This window comes from Condylura cristata, unplaced genomic scaffold (genome assembly GCF_000260355.1).
Source record: "Condylura cristata isolate star-nosed mole 26May11 unplaced genomic scaffold, ConCri1.0 scaffold00025, whole genome shotgun sequence".
Classification (NCBI taxonomy): domain Eukaryota; kingdom Metazoa; phylum Chordata; class Mammalia; order Eulipotyphla; family Talpidae; genus Condylura; species Condylura cristata.
The window spans coordinates 28,317,743-28,332,615 of NW_004567126.1; the positions used below are offsets into that span (position 1 = coordinate 28,317,743).

Consider the following 14,873-nt stretch of genomic DNA (forward strand, 5'->3'; position numbering starts at 1 on the left):
CCGCCGCCCAAGAGTGTTCCATCGTTATCTGACCTCTTGAAGTCCCGGATGCTGTGCATATTTAAATGTACATGCTTGCTGGGGATGACTCAGAGATGCTGGGGAGGGGTCACCATCTTGTACAGTCTGACTTGCTGGGGGTTCATTCTGGTGTCTACTGTGGACCTAAAGAGCTCACTTGGTCTTTTCCCAAAAAAATAAATGCACTTTCTCCCCGTAGGCTCTGCTGATCTCTGGGTCCAGATAATTCTCTACAGGGGGCATCCTTTTGAAGTGTCCAGGCTCCAGCCCATGGGCACTGTGGGGGTTGAGCAGCATCCCTGGCCCCTAACCACACAGTCCCAGGTGTCTCCCCAGTGGCAACAGGTGTCTGCACCTCACCTGGTGTTCCTGTGGGCAGAATCCTTCCACTGAGAACCACTGTCCTCAGTGAGTGGTAGAAAGGCCAGGTACTATGATGGGTCACAAGGCAGCAGCTTTGAATTGGGTGCCAGGAGCAAGCTCTGTACCCAAAGGATAAAGGAAACAGGTTATGGTAAAAGTGTCACCAGCAGAGGCCCGAGGTGGGAAGAAGTGGGTGTGTTCAGGCGCACAGGAGGCCAGTGTACCTGCAGACGCAGCGGGAGAGCGGAGAAGAGAGGCCAGGGAGCAGCGGAGTGCGGAGCTGGCGATTTTTCAGGTTCTGGCAAGGGCCTGCAGGTGGCATCCCTGGACTCACTTGAAATGCCCTTTTTCTCAGGGACAGCTCACTTAGGGGAAAGATGCCGGTTGTCCTCTTGAATTTCAGGGCAATGTCTGAGCTACTGGCCTCATCAGGATGCCCCTGGCATTAGCTGTTCCCCAAAGGCCTAGGTTGCAGGGGGCGGAGGGTCCCTTCCGCGATGCCAAGAGTTGCAGCCCCTGGTCTCCCCCTCTCAGGCTCTCCGAGGTCCGCCGAGTGGTTGATGCGGAAGGTCAAGAAGCTGCGCCTGGACACCAGCAGCACAGGAAGTCGGAGAAGGTAGGGCATGGTCAGCCTGACTAGGGTGGGGACAGAGGCTGCAAGCTGCCCGTGGTGGCTTAGGTCTGGGAAGGCCCTGCGGCCCCGTGCCCCCTCCCCACTCTCCTGCATCTCCCCGGGTGCAGCTCTGACTGCTGCGTGAGAGGCAGCGCAGGCTTTCTCAGCCTCCGCATTTTTGGCCCTTGGGGCCGTGCCCTGTGGCGGGCTGTCCTGGGCACTGGAGGGTGCAGAGTGGCAGCCCCAGCCTCTACCCACTCAATTCAGGAACGACTCTCTCCTCCACACTCGCGACAATCACAGTGTCCCCAGATATCTCCCAGTGGCCCCCGGGACAGAATCAGCCCCAGGTAAGAACTGCTGGCCTGGTGGTTAGGATGTGGGTTTGGGGTCCAGCGAACGCAGACTCCCCTCCCCTTCCTCTCCCAGTGACCTCTCAGAGTCAGGCCATTTGACTCTGAGCCCCCTTTTCAGACCCACAGTGGCAGTGACCCCAGAACTCATTCCCTGAGGTCACCATGAGAATGAAGCCTAATTATCCAGGCTTGGCCGGACCCTTGGCAAATTCCACGTCTGGGCCTGGCGGGAGATGAAGAGGCTACAGGAGCCCTTGACTGTGTTGACCTTTCTTGAGATCAGTTTTTTTCATACTCTGACTCATTTGCTTTTAGTAAGCTCACGCAACTGGGGAGGCAGGAAGGGAATTGAAGAAAGTTCTGGAAGACAGGTGATTCAAGCACAGTGATTTGTTCCTCAGACTTAAGTTCTGGAAACAAGTGGGCAGATGCATCCGGGGTCAGTTAGTGGCGGCCTGAGCTGCTCTGTTCGCGGTGCTGGGGCAGCCTCTCAGGGCAGAGGATGGCCTGCTGTTTCACAGGAACTCCACGGAGGGACACCCAGCTAGGGTCCCCCCCTTCACAGTGTGGGTGTGGTGGGTGTGGTGGGCCCTACCCCTTATGCCCTGCCCAGTGCCGTCCAGTGCCCATCTCCTTGTCACTGAACGCCCCGGCCCTCCAGCTGTGCTGAGAACGAGCAGCTCCTTTTTGCTTTCCACCTGCCTCCTCGTCTCGGGCCCCACTTGGCTCACAGCAGATGCCCCTGGGGGTTGGTGGTCCTGGCTCGCAGTGCCCACCCAGACAGGCCACAGACCTCACACCCAGCCTCGACAGTGCCCTAACCCAGGGAGCCCAGCTCCTCGCTGCTGGCGTCACTTGTGAAGCTGTGAGGCTCCCTAGTGATTGGCAGAGGAAAGTGTAGGTGGATTTGGCCTAAGTGGCTCGGAATCCGTTTTCATTTCCTCAGCTGTGTAAACTCTTGACTCAGGCCCAGCAGGGGCTGGCGCTGGACGAGGAGAGCGAGCTCAGACTCGCTTCGGACTGGCTGCTCTCTGTCCACCTGTCCCTCCTCCCCGACCCTCTCGTGCCTGGCTTTGCCTCGGGGAAGAGCAGTGGACTGGGCTGGGTGCAGCGCTCAGCCTGAGCCCGCCTGGGAGCACAGCAGCCCGGCCACATCTAGAAGACGCCTGGACACTTCTCCCAATGTTCCATTTCTTTTCCCATCTCCTGGATCGGGCCTTTGCTCCGTGGGTGCTTTGCGGTAATCGGAGGCAAGATGGTTTTTATGCTTTCTTGACTATGGAAGACGTGTGATTTGATGCGTCCTTATGCCAAGCTCTTAGCTTATGGGGTTCCTTTGCAGGTCCTAATCCACTTTTCTGCCACTGCCAAGGCTTGGATTGCTGCAACAGAGTTTTGGGGGGCTGTGCCAGTTAGAGGAGTTCCCCTGGCATGGTATCTGGGCTCCCTGCCAGCAGCGCTTGGGGCCCTGTGGGTTTGAGAGCATCCAGCCCGTTCTGGCCCTGCGCCTGCCTCCCTCGAGGTAAACTGCAGCCCTGCGGTTGGCCCGGAGTCCTGTGTACAGCCCTCGGCAAGCCCCTCTCCACTCTGGGTTTGGTTTTTTATTTGAGGGCCCTGACGGCACTGTGGCCTGTGGTCTGTGCTTCTGAGCCATCACATGAGGCGCTAAATCAGCTCTGCCTCTGTGGTCAGGGGTGGGGGAGGCAGGCACGCTGGCTCACGTCTTTCTCTGCCGCTTTCTCTGCTGGCCCCTAGAAGCAGGCAGGGTCCTTCCTCTTGCATTGGTTGCCGTGGGGATCTCTGATAAGCAAAGGACAAAACCTTCTGGAACACAGAAGGCACCTGAGTGGGGACACACCACCCCGTCCTTCTTGGAAGCCCTCGGCCCCATGGCATCCTGGCCTGTGGGGACTGCAGGAGCTTCTCCGCCTGCATCCAGACAGCGAGGGAAAGCCGCCGGCCATTTGGAACCTGCCGCCGCCTCAGTGCCACTGCCTCCTTTCTGGTGTCATTAGAGGACCCTGGTGCTTCTAGAACCAGGTCACCATGGCTATGTTTAGATTTCCTTAAAGCAAATATTTGCCCGGCTAGTCTAATCTAGTCAGGGAGTGTGCTCAGCAGGGAGGGTGGGGAGCCAGTGAAGGCAACAGCTGCTCCCCAAGTGGCAGGGGAGTGGTGTGGCCTGGGGGAGTGCTCGCCCCCAGTTCCCTTGGCCCTGTGCTTCCCCAGGTGCTGCCGGCTTGGTGACCGAGCCATCAGGCACGGCTCTTCGCACGCGAACAAGTGTGTCCCGCGGGCCAGCACACAGCCACGGCGCACTGTGGAGCACCTGCTGTGTGCCGCGGGCCCCCGGGGTTCTGGGGACACGGCTGTGGGGGCGACCAGTGGTGGGGCCCGCCAGGGGCCAGTGAGGGCTAGCGGCAAGTCCGGCTAGTCTGGTCGTAGACGGCTGAGGACCCAGCAGGCAGCCCTTGCCACGCAGGGGCGCTTCATCGACAGTCCCATGGTAACGGGGTCCCGGTAGGCTGCACCGTGTCACCTGGGGTGGGGTGGCTGTGCATCAAGGCTGGTGTCATTACACCCCGAAGTTCTCACAGTGACAGAAACACTCGACAGGACGTTTCTCAGAACGTGTCCCTGTGTTCACCTACGCCTGGCTGTGTGTAAACTAAGATCTGATTAAAAGTTGGTCAGGCAAAAAGGACAGCGTGTGCAGAGGCCCCGGGGTGGGTGGGCTGGCCTGCTTGAAGGGCCGAGAAAAAATCAGCTTGGCCCGGGCGGCCCAGGGGGAGTGTTCGAGAGCCCGGCAGGGGTCCACGGATGGGAGTGTCGAAGGTCATGAGGAGGACTGGTGCTGACCCCAGGCTGTGGGGAGCCCAGGGGAGGTTTAAGCAGCGGAGCCAGATCCAAAATGCAGGCGTGTGTCCGGGTGGAAGGCGGCTGCAGGACTTGGCCCAGAGGTGACAGCGGCGTGGTCTTCGGATGTGGTCCTGGTGTTGGAGAGAAATGGGAGGCTTGCGATGCCCGCGGCCTTCCCACGGGAGGGCTTGCTGTGGCTCGGGGCACTGAGGGGGATCTGGGTGCCGCCCCCTCCTCACCGCTTCCTGTTGCTTCCTCCTCCTAGCGTCTCACTGAACTCTGAGGGGGCGGAGAGGATGGCCGCCGGGGCCAGCCGGGGCGAGGCGGTCGAGATGGAGGACCCGGCCTCCCGCTTCCAGGTTCAGAAGCACTCCTGGGAAGGGCTCCGGAACATCATCCACGGCAGCCGCAAGAGCTCGGGCCTCATCGTCAACAAGGCTCCGCACGACTTCCAGTTTGTGCAGAAGACGGATGAGTCGAGCCCCCACTCCCATCGCCTCTACTACCTAGGTGAGCCGAGGCCCTCCCGGGCTTCTGGGAGCCTCCAGGCCCCTTGGGCTGCGCTGCCCTGGCCCGTTTCTGGGCCAGTTGTTACTGAGTCCTCTTGTTGCCAGAGGGCGGCTAGGCCCATTAGTTGAAGGTCCAGACGGATGGCCTGGCCCCAGGCAAGCTGTCCCAGGAGGCCAGACAACCCTTGGTGACATCTGCTTACCACACAGGGCTGGGTGACATCCCCCGAGGGGGTCAGGTGTGCAGGTGAGGGGCACAGGACAGTGCTCCAGGGGCACAGGTCCCCGAGATGCTTTCTGACCCCAGTCAGCTAGTCCAGCGTGAGTCACTTCTCACTCCCTGGGTTGGGCCGGGGCTTGTGAGCAAGTGGGAGTTCCAGGTAGTTCTGGGCGGCTCTCGCCTTGAAGTGGCGTGTTAAGCAGAGTTGTGAGACTCTAGGGAGAGTGCCCCGTGACCACACAACCTCATCCTCCACGGCTGCGCAGCCGCGTCTGCCGCAGGCTGGCCACGGAGGGTGGCCTTGCCACACCCTGCCGTCCCTGCCCGGCTCCCGGGCAAGCCTGTTAATTGCTCCCACTTCCTCCTCTGGTGTGCTCCTCCTAGGCTCACATTCTGCGTTACCTGCGGCAGGTATGAGCAGGTGTTCCCTTCCGGGCGTGAGAGCACCCCCAGGGCGTGGGTCAGGCCTTGTGCGCATGTCACCTCAGCAGCTGGGCCACACCACGGCCCGGTACCCAGTCAGTGGGCAGTCAGTGTCCGTTGAGCAATTGAATGTCACCCTCGTTTTCCTAAGGGTTCTGCGGGCCTGGAAGGAAACGGTGTCGGGTGTGTTCTTTGAAAGTGACACACCACGGTTGACCCAGCCCAGGCTCCCGCTCCAGCACCCCTGGCATCCTGTGCTGCGTCACCCTGTGTCCCCAGGACCTGGGTAGTCCCTGGTCAGGCCTTCAGTCACGTTGGAGGGTCAAGGTCCTCCCAGCCAGAGGCCGATCGTGACACAGAATGGAGAGATGCCAGTGGCTGTCCCCTCCCCACATGGGAACCAGACGGTGATTTGGCAAGCACGTAGAAAGGGGTGGTCTGGAGCAGTGAGCAGGCGCCTGCCACCTGGCTTGGGTGTGGGGCTGTGCAGGCGTTCAGTCACGGCCCTCTGCTTGCATGCTGCTGTGGCTGCCTCGAGGAGAGCTGCAGCGGGTCACGAAGCCCTCAGAGCTGTCTGCTTTGAGACGAAAGAAAAATATTTACTCTCTGGCCCTTTGCAGAGAAAAGTTTTCCCACTCTAGAAGAAATTGACACTGTCCTTAAAGTTTCTTTCAGCCAGGGGAGAGTCCGCTGTTGGGACTGGAAGTACCAAGACTTGGGGCCCGCGGCGGCCTCCCAGACTGCCGGGACATGGCCCCGTCTCTCCCTGTGGCTCATGTCCCCTGGCCCCTTCCTCCCAGCGCAGTCTTTCCCGCATGCCCTGGCTCCAGTTCAGGGGCCTGGTTTTCCGCAGCTACTGAACAAATCACTATGGGTTCTGTAGCTTAAGACAACGGAAGTTTTTTCTCTCATGGTCTGGAGGCCAGAAGTTTGAAATCAGTTTCTCTGGCTTCAAGGGAAGAATCTGTCCCTGCCACCTGCAGCTTCCGGTTGCTGCCGGTGTCCCTTGGCTTGCGGCCATATCACTGACATCTGCCTTGTGGTCACAGGGCCGCCTCCTGTCTGTGTGAAGTCTCCCTCTGCCTTGCTGTCACAGGCGTGGTTACATCCTGGCCCAGCCGCATGACCCAGGCTGCCTCCCCAGCGCAAGACCCTTGTAAAGGCCTTCTTGCCAAGGCTGTAATGTAGTCCTCGGTGCTGGGGCTTGGGGTGGGGACACTCTGGAGGCTACTGTTAGCTACCCGCAGTCTGGGGGACAGAAACCTGCAGCTAGTTGGAGCCACCAGGGCGCTTCATAGTAAGTACAGGGCACCCCAGGGCTGCTGGGCAGTGTGTACCCCGCACTCCCATCCCCGGGCTCCATGACACAGCACTGAGAACCTGGAGCAGCAGAGCCTGGCACCTGCCCTGTGTGTGTCCTCCCTGGGCCGCTGGCACTACCCACCTGCCTTCTGCTGCCATGGTCCTGGGGTCACAGGTTCTCTCTGCCATCAGACATGGACTGACTTTCTCCAGGTTTCTGTGAGGGGGAATCTGATTGGCCCAACACAGGTTAGGAGTCCACTCAGCTGCAACTTTTGCACGTCTGGGACTCGGCTGGGGCCCTGCAGTCCATGGAGGCCCTGAGGTCCTCGCCCTGTGGGCCAGAGCGGCTCCACCACACAGGGGCAATGGACTCAGCAGAGACACCAAGACGTTCCTAGAAGAGCCCAAGCCCATGCTGTTGATGTTACTTACACTAGAGCTGATAAGAGTCTGTATCACTTAGCGCCCTTGTACCTAACCTCAGTTTTCATCCAAGTTCCTGGGGCAGACCCCCTGAACTCCCGAGTATTTTGATAATGTCTTTGCACCAGCCCGGCCCTGTCAAACATTGGTGGGTTGACATAAAGAACTCCGGGGCCCCCGGAGTCCTGCCTCGCCTCCTGGCGTTGGCTTCTTGTTTGGAGAGTAAGATGGGCACTTGGAGCCATCATGGGCTCCTTAGGGAAGATCATTCAGATGTCGGTGATGATGCCCGAGGTGGACAAGATGGAGCGGAGAACGGTGTGGCTTAGGCCCCAGGACTCAAGCTGCACTGTGGGAACCCAGTCGGTCTGCTCTCCCGCCCCAAGTGGTTTGGCGTCTGTAAACTGGGCTCTTCTCTCAGCCAGGGAAGACAGCCCCGGGAGACCCTTAGGAAGAGAAAGCGAGACCTCGTGGGTTCCTGTGTCCTGTGCCACAGCCCATGGTGAAGGAAGTGTTGCTTGCATGCTTGCACAGGCCTGGGCCACCTGCCATGCGGTGGCTGTTGGAGTGGGGGCACTGTCCACGGGATGGCACGCGGCCGGTAGATTCAGCAGGAGGGGCAGTGACAGCAGAAGCCGCTGTCTGTCACGGGCTGCCTCAGATCCTGCCCGGAAGGCTGGCTGACACTTTCCCAAGGGCTCAGTGAGGGAATGCTGAGAGGGCCCTAATGGTGTCAGCACTTACTAGTCAGGGGTGGGGAAGGTGGCCATGACTTCCTGGGCGAGGCTGTGCCGCTGACTTCCTGTTTGGGAATCCCTCTCTCCTCGCTGTCCAGGGCGCCTGACTGCTCCCTCCCAGCCCTCCACTTGGCCCTGTGACACCACATCCCTTAAAAGCTACTTCTACATGTGGACATCGTGGCGGTCCTAGTAGTCATCGTTTAGTCATAGTACAGTCATCGTGACATAATTCCAGACCACTCCATCTCTCCCATCCCCATTAGCAGTCCTTTCCCACAACCCCTGGCACCCACCCATCTATTTCTTGTGTCTGGTTCTGCCCGCTGAGGCGTTTTCATATGAATGGAATCACATTCCCACTTGTCATGAGACCGTGGGAGGTGGAAGGCCCTGGGTGGCTTGGGTGGGCAGTATCATATCTAGTTGGGAGCCAGATAGCTGGACCTGGGCGCCGTAAAGGGCCCTGGAGAGAGGGCTGTCTCCTACCCATGCATCTGCGTTAACTGCATTCACAGTAAATCTGCTTTGAAAGGAAACTCTGCTAGCCTGCTTTTTTTTTTTTAATTATGCATACAAGAACTGGGGTGCAGGGGTGGTGAGAGGCTTCACCAGAGACTGAGTGGGGAGCAGAATAGGCAGATTGATGAAGTACACTGCTGAGAGGAGCAGCAGGGAAACTGGAGAGGTCTGCCGCGCCCTGTGGTCACCTCCAGGGCTGGGGAGCAAACTTGCATTGTAGTGGCTGTGGCCAGCTTCATAGTGCTAAACTTTAACACATTGCACCACCAGAGAGGGCCTTAGCCTGCTTTTTTTTAAATATATTCTTTCCCTACTAATGAGATGTTACAAGCAAACGTTATTGTAAGTGGAAAACCCATGTTACTTGCTACAGTGAAAAGCTCCCTAAAAGAACAACCGTAAATGGAATGTACACTTCAGTCACGCTTCGCTTAGTGACGCTCTGAGATAGTCTTCAGCTGCTGGCATCATTGTGCCAACATCAAGAAGTGTCTTCGCGCAGCCCTGCGACACCCCTCGGCCATTCGAGGGCCTGTCTGGACCACTCTTGTATATTTGGCCCGTGGGTGCCATGTCGTCAGCCAGTGCGGGGCTCGACTGCGCAAGCGCCAGGTCCAGGGCGCCGAGCTGGGGCCGCCTGTCCACCCTCTAGAAGCGAGAGCTATACAAGGGGGCTTCCTGCGGGGAAGCCCAGGTGAAAGTGGACCCCAGGGGCCTCACTTTCTGTGATCCATGGTCAGTGCAGGCACAGGGCCACCGTGGGCCATTCTGCCTGCTGCTCTGCTCCCCACCTCCAGCAAAGAGGGGAGACCCCGGGCTTATCAGAATGCGTCTGCTGTTAACTTTTCTAGTAACAGCGGTAGTGTTACCCAGCAAGTCAGACACTGCAGTTGGAAGATATGCCATTGTTTTATTTCCCACTATTCCAGCTGTTCCTTTATGCTCTTAATCCCTTAATCCACCAGGAATCCTCACTAGGCAGCTAATGCTTTCCAGGTAAGGTTAGATTAGATCGGTGGTTTCATCTGAGCTCAATTCTGCCCTTGGGGGATACTGGATACCATCTGGGACATCTCTGGTTGTCATGACAAGGAGTCAGGGGGGCAGGGATGCTGCTCCGCACCCCAAGGTGCCCCAAACAGGCCGCTACAGAGAGCAACCCAGCCCCAGCAGGTTCAGTAACACCCACGGCAGGTTCAGTACCCAGGTCCCCTGCATTTGCCCTTCCTCTACCCCAGGTTGGTTCCTGGCCTTTGTGACTGCTTTTCTTTCTTTTTTTTTTTTTTTAAGATTTATTTATTTATGCATACAGAGGTGCAGGGGCAGTGAGAGGACTTACCAGAGACAGAGTGGGAGCAGAGTAGGCAGATGGACAAAGTGTACTCTGAGGGGAGCAGCGGGCGGGTCAGGAGAGGTCTGCTGCGCCCTGTGGGTCAGCTCCGGGCCAGGGATCGAACTCGCACTGAAGCGGCTGTGGCAGCCTGCAGTGCTGCGTCTCTATGCCTTATGCCCCGGGGAGGGCCCTGTAACTGCTTTTCCAAGATGAGAGCAGAGCCCCCCGTCGGGAGTCGGGACCACCGGTGCGACTCTTCCGCGGTTCAGGGCTCGCCTGGCCTGTCAGGCACAAGACCCGCTCGCTGCTGCAGACGTGCTGCAGCTGGGGTCCGGCGTCTCCAGGCGGCCTTGGGCAGCTGAAGCCCCCGCTCCTGGACAAGGGCCTTCACTCTGGTTCTGTCTTCTCCCCCAGGGATGCCTTACGGCAGCCGAGAGAACTCCCTCCTGTACTCGGAGATTCCCAGAAAGGTCCGGAAAGAGGCTCTGCTTCTCCTGTCCTGGAAGCAGATGCTGGATCACTTCCAGGTGAGCTGCCAGGGAGGGAGGGGCACATGCCATTTCTGGGGTCCCTGCACCATGGGCCCGCCCACCTCCCCAGGTCCTACTCACGCCCCAGGTCTGGGCTTCCAGAGTCCTTTAAGAACACTCATCAGAAGCGTCTCTTCCTTTTAAATGATTAACCTTGTCATTGCAAGTTGGCCATCTTCCAGGGACATGATGGGTAAGGGAAAGCGTCCCTTTCGCTTTGATTTACTTTTGTTTATTCTCGATTATGGAAGTGACACGGCGGCAGGGGTGTGGTGGGCTGGCATCCTCTGCGTCCCCCTGAGCCAGCCCAGTCGCTCTCTGCGGCCAGTGCCTTTGGTCTGTCGCCCCCTGCACCACAGGAGTCCTTTGCTTTGGGTTATGCTTTTTCAGAGTGTTTCTTCCTGTTGCCACTCTTCCACATCTCCACACCATCTCAGAATTCTCCTTGGCACAGCTGCATGGGGTCCACAATAATCACCTGCCCAAACACCCCCAGGCTTGGACATTTGGTGACCTGGTGGCCCTGAACTTGCTCACTCTGTGCAGAATGCACAGACGTGTGGCCAGAAGAGGTTGCGACTGGTGGGGAGGGGCGGGTGTCTGCAGACTTGGCATTGGGTTCAGGGAGAGCGCCCCAGCAGTGTCCCTCTGTGCCTTGGAGAGCATCCAAGGGGGAGCAGCCAGCCCAGAGCCAGGCAGAGGGGCCAGTAAGCTGTGTGGAGCCCTGAAGCCCCAACAGCCATGCCTTTTAGCCAGGCCCGCTGGGCACCTTCACAGCCTCCATGTTCAGGCCCCTCTGGCCACTCTGTGGGGGTCGCTGCTGCCCATTTTGCTCACCAGAAAGTTCGCTCTGGTGCAGAACAAAGCTGGTTATATTCTCCCCGGGAATGCCAAGCTCTGCCCGGTGCTGGGGCCTCTGGTGCTGATGTTGGTGTCCGACCCTGTGTGTCCGCAGGCCACGCCACACCACGGCGTGTACTCCCGGGAGGAGGAGCTCCTGCGAGAGCGGAAGCGCCTGGGGGTCTTCGGCATCACCTCCTATGACTTCCACAGCGAGAGCGGCCTCTTCCTCTTCCAGGCCAGCAACAGCCTCTTCCATTGTCGTGACGGGGGCAAAAACGGCTTCATGGTGAGCCCTGGGCACTGCTGGGGTCAGGCGGGCAAGCCAGCAGGTGGCATCCTGGACCACCACGACACCAGGCCGCTCTGTCCCCAGGTGTCTCCCATGAAACCGTTAGAAATCAAGACCCAGTGCTCTGGGCCCCGGATGGACCCCAAGATCTGCCCTGCCGACCCCGCCTTCTTCTCCTTCGTCAACAACAGTGACCTGTGGGTAGCCAACATCGAGACAGGCGAGGAGCGGCGGCTGACCTTCTGCCACAGGGGTGAGGACCGTGGAGGCTGGAAACCGCCTCCTTGGCCAGGCCGGGAGGTCTGTTAGCACTGCTGACCCAGCTCCTAGAAAGGAGCCCCTCACCCCTACACTACCACCACAGGCACCTTCCAGGCCCTGCACTGAACCGCCCTCCCCCCCCAGTGTAGCCCCCCACTGGCCTTGCAGGAAGTCCAGCCACCCTCCCCTCCTAGACCGGTTTCCTCTGCTTGAACTGGCCCAGCCACGCGCCCCCCCTGCCAGGCGCTGGCGCTACACGGCCGCTCATCCGGCCCCTCCCTGCCTCCGCACTGCCTGTCCTGTTCAGCTGAGTTTTCCTCAGTTGCTCAGAAGTCTGCCCCAGTCCTGGGCCCCCCTTCCCCACAGCCCAGTGCCCCCCCGCTACACCTGACCTCGGCGGGGGCAGCGTAGACTTGGATGTAGCCAGAAACACTGTCAGTGGAAGCTGCTGGGTGAGGATGCCTCTGGCCCTGAGTGGGTGGGAGGGAAGCCCCACGAGACTCGTCGCTCGTCTGACTCTTCCTCCAGGTTTATCCAATGTCCTTGAAGACCCCAAGTCTGCAGGCGTAGCTACTTTCGTCATCCAGGAAGAATTTGATCGCTTTACTGGTTACTGGTGGTGTCCCACGGCCTCCTGGGAAGGTAGGTCTCTTTCCGCCTTTTTTTTTTTTTTTAAAGATTTATTTATTTATTTATACAGAACTGGGGCACAGGCCAGAGATGTGGAGGGTGAGAGGATTCACCAGGGACAGAGTGCGGAGCAGAACAGGCAGATCGACGAAGTACACTGCTGAGGGGAGCAGCGGGCGGGTCGGGAGAGGTCTGCCGCACATGTGGTCACCTCCGGGGCAAGCAGGGATCGAACTCATGCAGAAGTGGCTTTTAGCTTAGTGGGGTGCTTTAACCCGCTGCGCCACCAGGGAGGGCCCTCTTTCCACTTTTTAAAAACACTTCTGGGCATGCTGCTTTTATTAGCAGAGTCACAGTCTACCAGCTTTCCTCGTCCTTTGCTCTTTTCACTAAAATCTCACCAACCTTTCTTTTGAGATCACTGTCTCAATCTGCTTGGCTGCTCTGACAGAAGTCCACAGGCCAGGTGGCTCCCAGACAATAGGCTCTTGCTTCTCAGCGTCCTAGAGGCGGCCCCAGCAGACGGAGGGGAGGCCTCGAGCTACAGGCGAGGAAGGGGAGGCCGCTGCCACCCAGGCTGCACTGGCTTCTCGGGACAAATCCGTGACCCTTTCTGGGCCATGCCGTGTTGGGCCGCTTGGGGTGCTGTTACAGAGTTCCACAGAGCGCGAGTTGAGTGACAGCCACGCACCCTCCCTCCGCTGAAGGGCTTCCCGAGAGGAGGCTTGCAAAGCCTGCTCCCCTGGAGCTGCTCCCCGCTGTGCAGAGGCCGCCGCCCTGTCCTCCCTGCGGTCTCTGCTGTGTCTGTGGCCCGGTCTCTTCTTGGGGCACTGTGCATGGAGGGGCGTCCTGTTGCATCGGGAGGGGCCTCCAGCCTCAGCAGCCTCCCCACCCTCAGGTGCAGAAGGTTGCAAGACACTGCGAATCCTCTACGAGGAGGTTGACGAGTCTGAGGTGGAGATCATACACGTTCCCTCTCCCGCACTAGAAGAAAGGAAGACAGACTCCTACCGATACCCCAGAACAGGTGAGTGCCCGCACAGGTGAGGCGGGCCAGGCCCGTGGTCTGAGGCCTCCTCAATGGGGCTGGGGGCTACCGCGAATGGGCCCACAGGACCTGGCACTGGGGCCAGGCACTCGGCAGCAACAGCAGGGCCAGTGCCCATCAGTGGCAACCTGCTCTGCCCAGAGTCCAGGAAGTTGGAGCCAGGAGGCAGCCAGGGACCTGCCCTTTGGCATTCGGAAAGCCTCACTGAGCGAGAAAGCAGACTTGAAGGATTTTTCAAGAGAAACCGAGAAATCTCCATTCTCTCAGTGTCAAAGTACAGGGTCCACCCTGTTGTTGACAGGTTCTCGGAAACTGCAGCATTACGCGCAGTAATTCAGAATCGCAGCCAGATCCTCGAGTGGCATCATTTTGTTCAAGGTCGGCTGGGCTTTCTTTTTTTCTCACTGGCATGACAGAGCAGCAGCATTGACTGAGATGTCATTCTAGAACTCGCCCTTAAATACTTAGTGAGCCACAAAACACACATGTAGGCCGGCGCCCAGGGGCGTCGTTAGCACCATCTGTAGGAGCGCCTGCCCGTGCGGCTCCCAGGGCCTTCCTAGCCGGGAGCGGGGTTCCCAGCTCTCGGGAAGGTCTGCTTGCACCCTCCGTGGTGGAGCAGGAGCGATGCGCCAGTGTTTCCTGCCCGGGAAGCGAGAGCCGGGAGGGCCTTGTTGCGCAGTGGCTGGTCCCTGCCAGCGAGCCGCCTGCCTCTGAGCCGCGCGGCCGTCCTGCCGCCTCTGTCTCATGGAGGCCTTCGGGCGGGTGTGACCGTCTCCCCCAGCGGCAGGCGGCGGAGGAGGCATTTCCCCCCGGCAGAGGCTGGCCTGTGTGCTTAGGTGGAAAAAGTGGCTCCTCGGGCCCCTGCCAGGAGCCAGGTCCAGGCTGGCCTGAAGCCCTCGTGCCGGGACCGAGCGGTCACCCTGCTCCTCCGCCCCCAGCGCCTGCTCGCACGCGCGCTCGCCAGACTCTACCCACTGTTGTTTTCGCAGGCAGCAAGAATCCCAAGATCGCCTTGAAACTGGCCGAATTTCAGACCGACAGTCAGGGCAAGGTAAGCGGGCCTGGCGCGACCCAGAGCTTCAGCAAGGACAGCTCAGCTGAGGTCTGTCGGGGACGAGTGGTGACATCAGCAGCCGCTCACCCGCTTCTCGGGGACAGATGCCGCCTCTGGCCGGCTAAACCTAACAAGGCACCCCTGGAGCCCCTACTTCCCGCCACTGCTCTGAACCCCGCTCTGAATTGGTGGCGAGCCTGGCGCTCTCTCCCCTGGTTCCATGTGGTCGGGGGCGTGGGTTGGTGTGAACGAGCGAGCGCTGAGCAGGGCTCTTCCCAGGGAGGGGGCGAGCTGCAGACCCAGACCTCTGTCCCAGCTTCTGGAATAGCTCTTGGGGCTGGCCTAGGGGACCCCAATCTCAGATTGGGCCACTCCCCCCAGCCCAGGAGTTGGGCAGATCTTCACGTGTCACTTACCTAGGCCCATTAGTTTTCTGGATAGTTTGAGAGAGGTAGTTTTCTCTCTCTCAAGTTTGAGAACAAGTGTTCCTCTCGAGCCAGGAGTTGTCTGGACCCCAAAGGCAAGAGGGCG

General features: G+C 59.3%; 1 protein-coding gene across 3 annotated transcripts in view; it reads left to right on the forward strand.

Moving 5' to 3' along the window:
* The window catches only part of DPP9 (dipeptidyl-peptidase 9), a 34,943-nt gene that overhangs the window by 2,158 nt on the left and 17,912 nt on the right, over positions 1-14,873 (forward strand). For all 3 annotated transcript variants that reach the window (XM_004689332.2, XM_012729500.1, XM_012729498.1), the window contains 8 exons: positions 919-1,000; positions 4,478-4,722; positions 10,099-10,211; positions 11,170-11,343; positions 11,431-11,599; positions 12,136-12,249; positions 13,136-13,264; positions 14,278-14,339. In XM_004689332.2, the coding sequence (XP_004689389.1) occupies positions 945-1,000; positions 4,478-4,722; positions 10,099-10,211; positions 11,170-11,343; positions 11,431-11,599; positions 12,136-12,249; positions 13,136-13,264; positions 14,278-14,339 (1,062 nt within the window). In that variant the 5' untranslated portion in view covers positions 919-944. The remainder of the gene's footprint in view (positions 1-918; positions 1,001-4,477; positions 4,723-10,098; positions 10,212-11,169; positions 11,344-11,430; positions 11,600-12,135; positions 12,250-13,135; positions 13,265-14,277; positions 14,340-14,873) is intronic.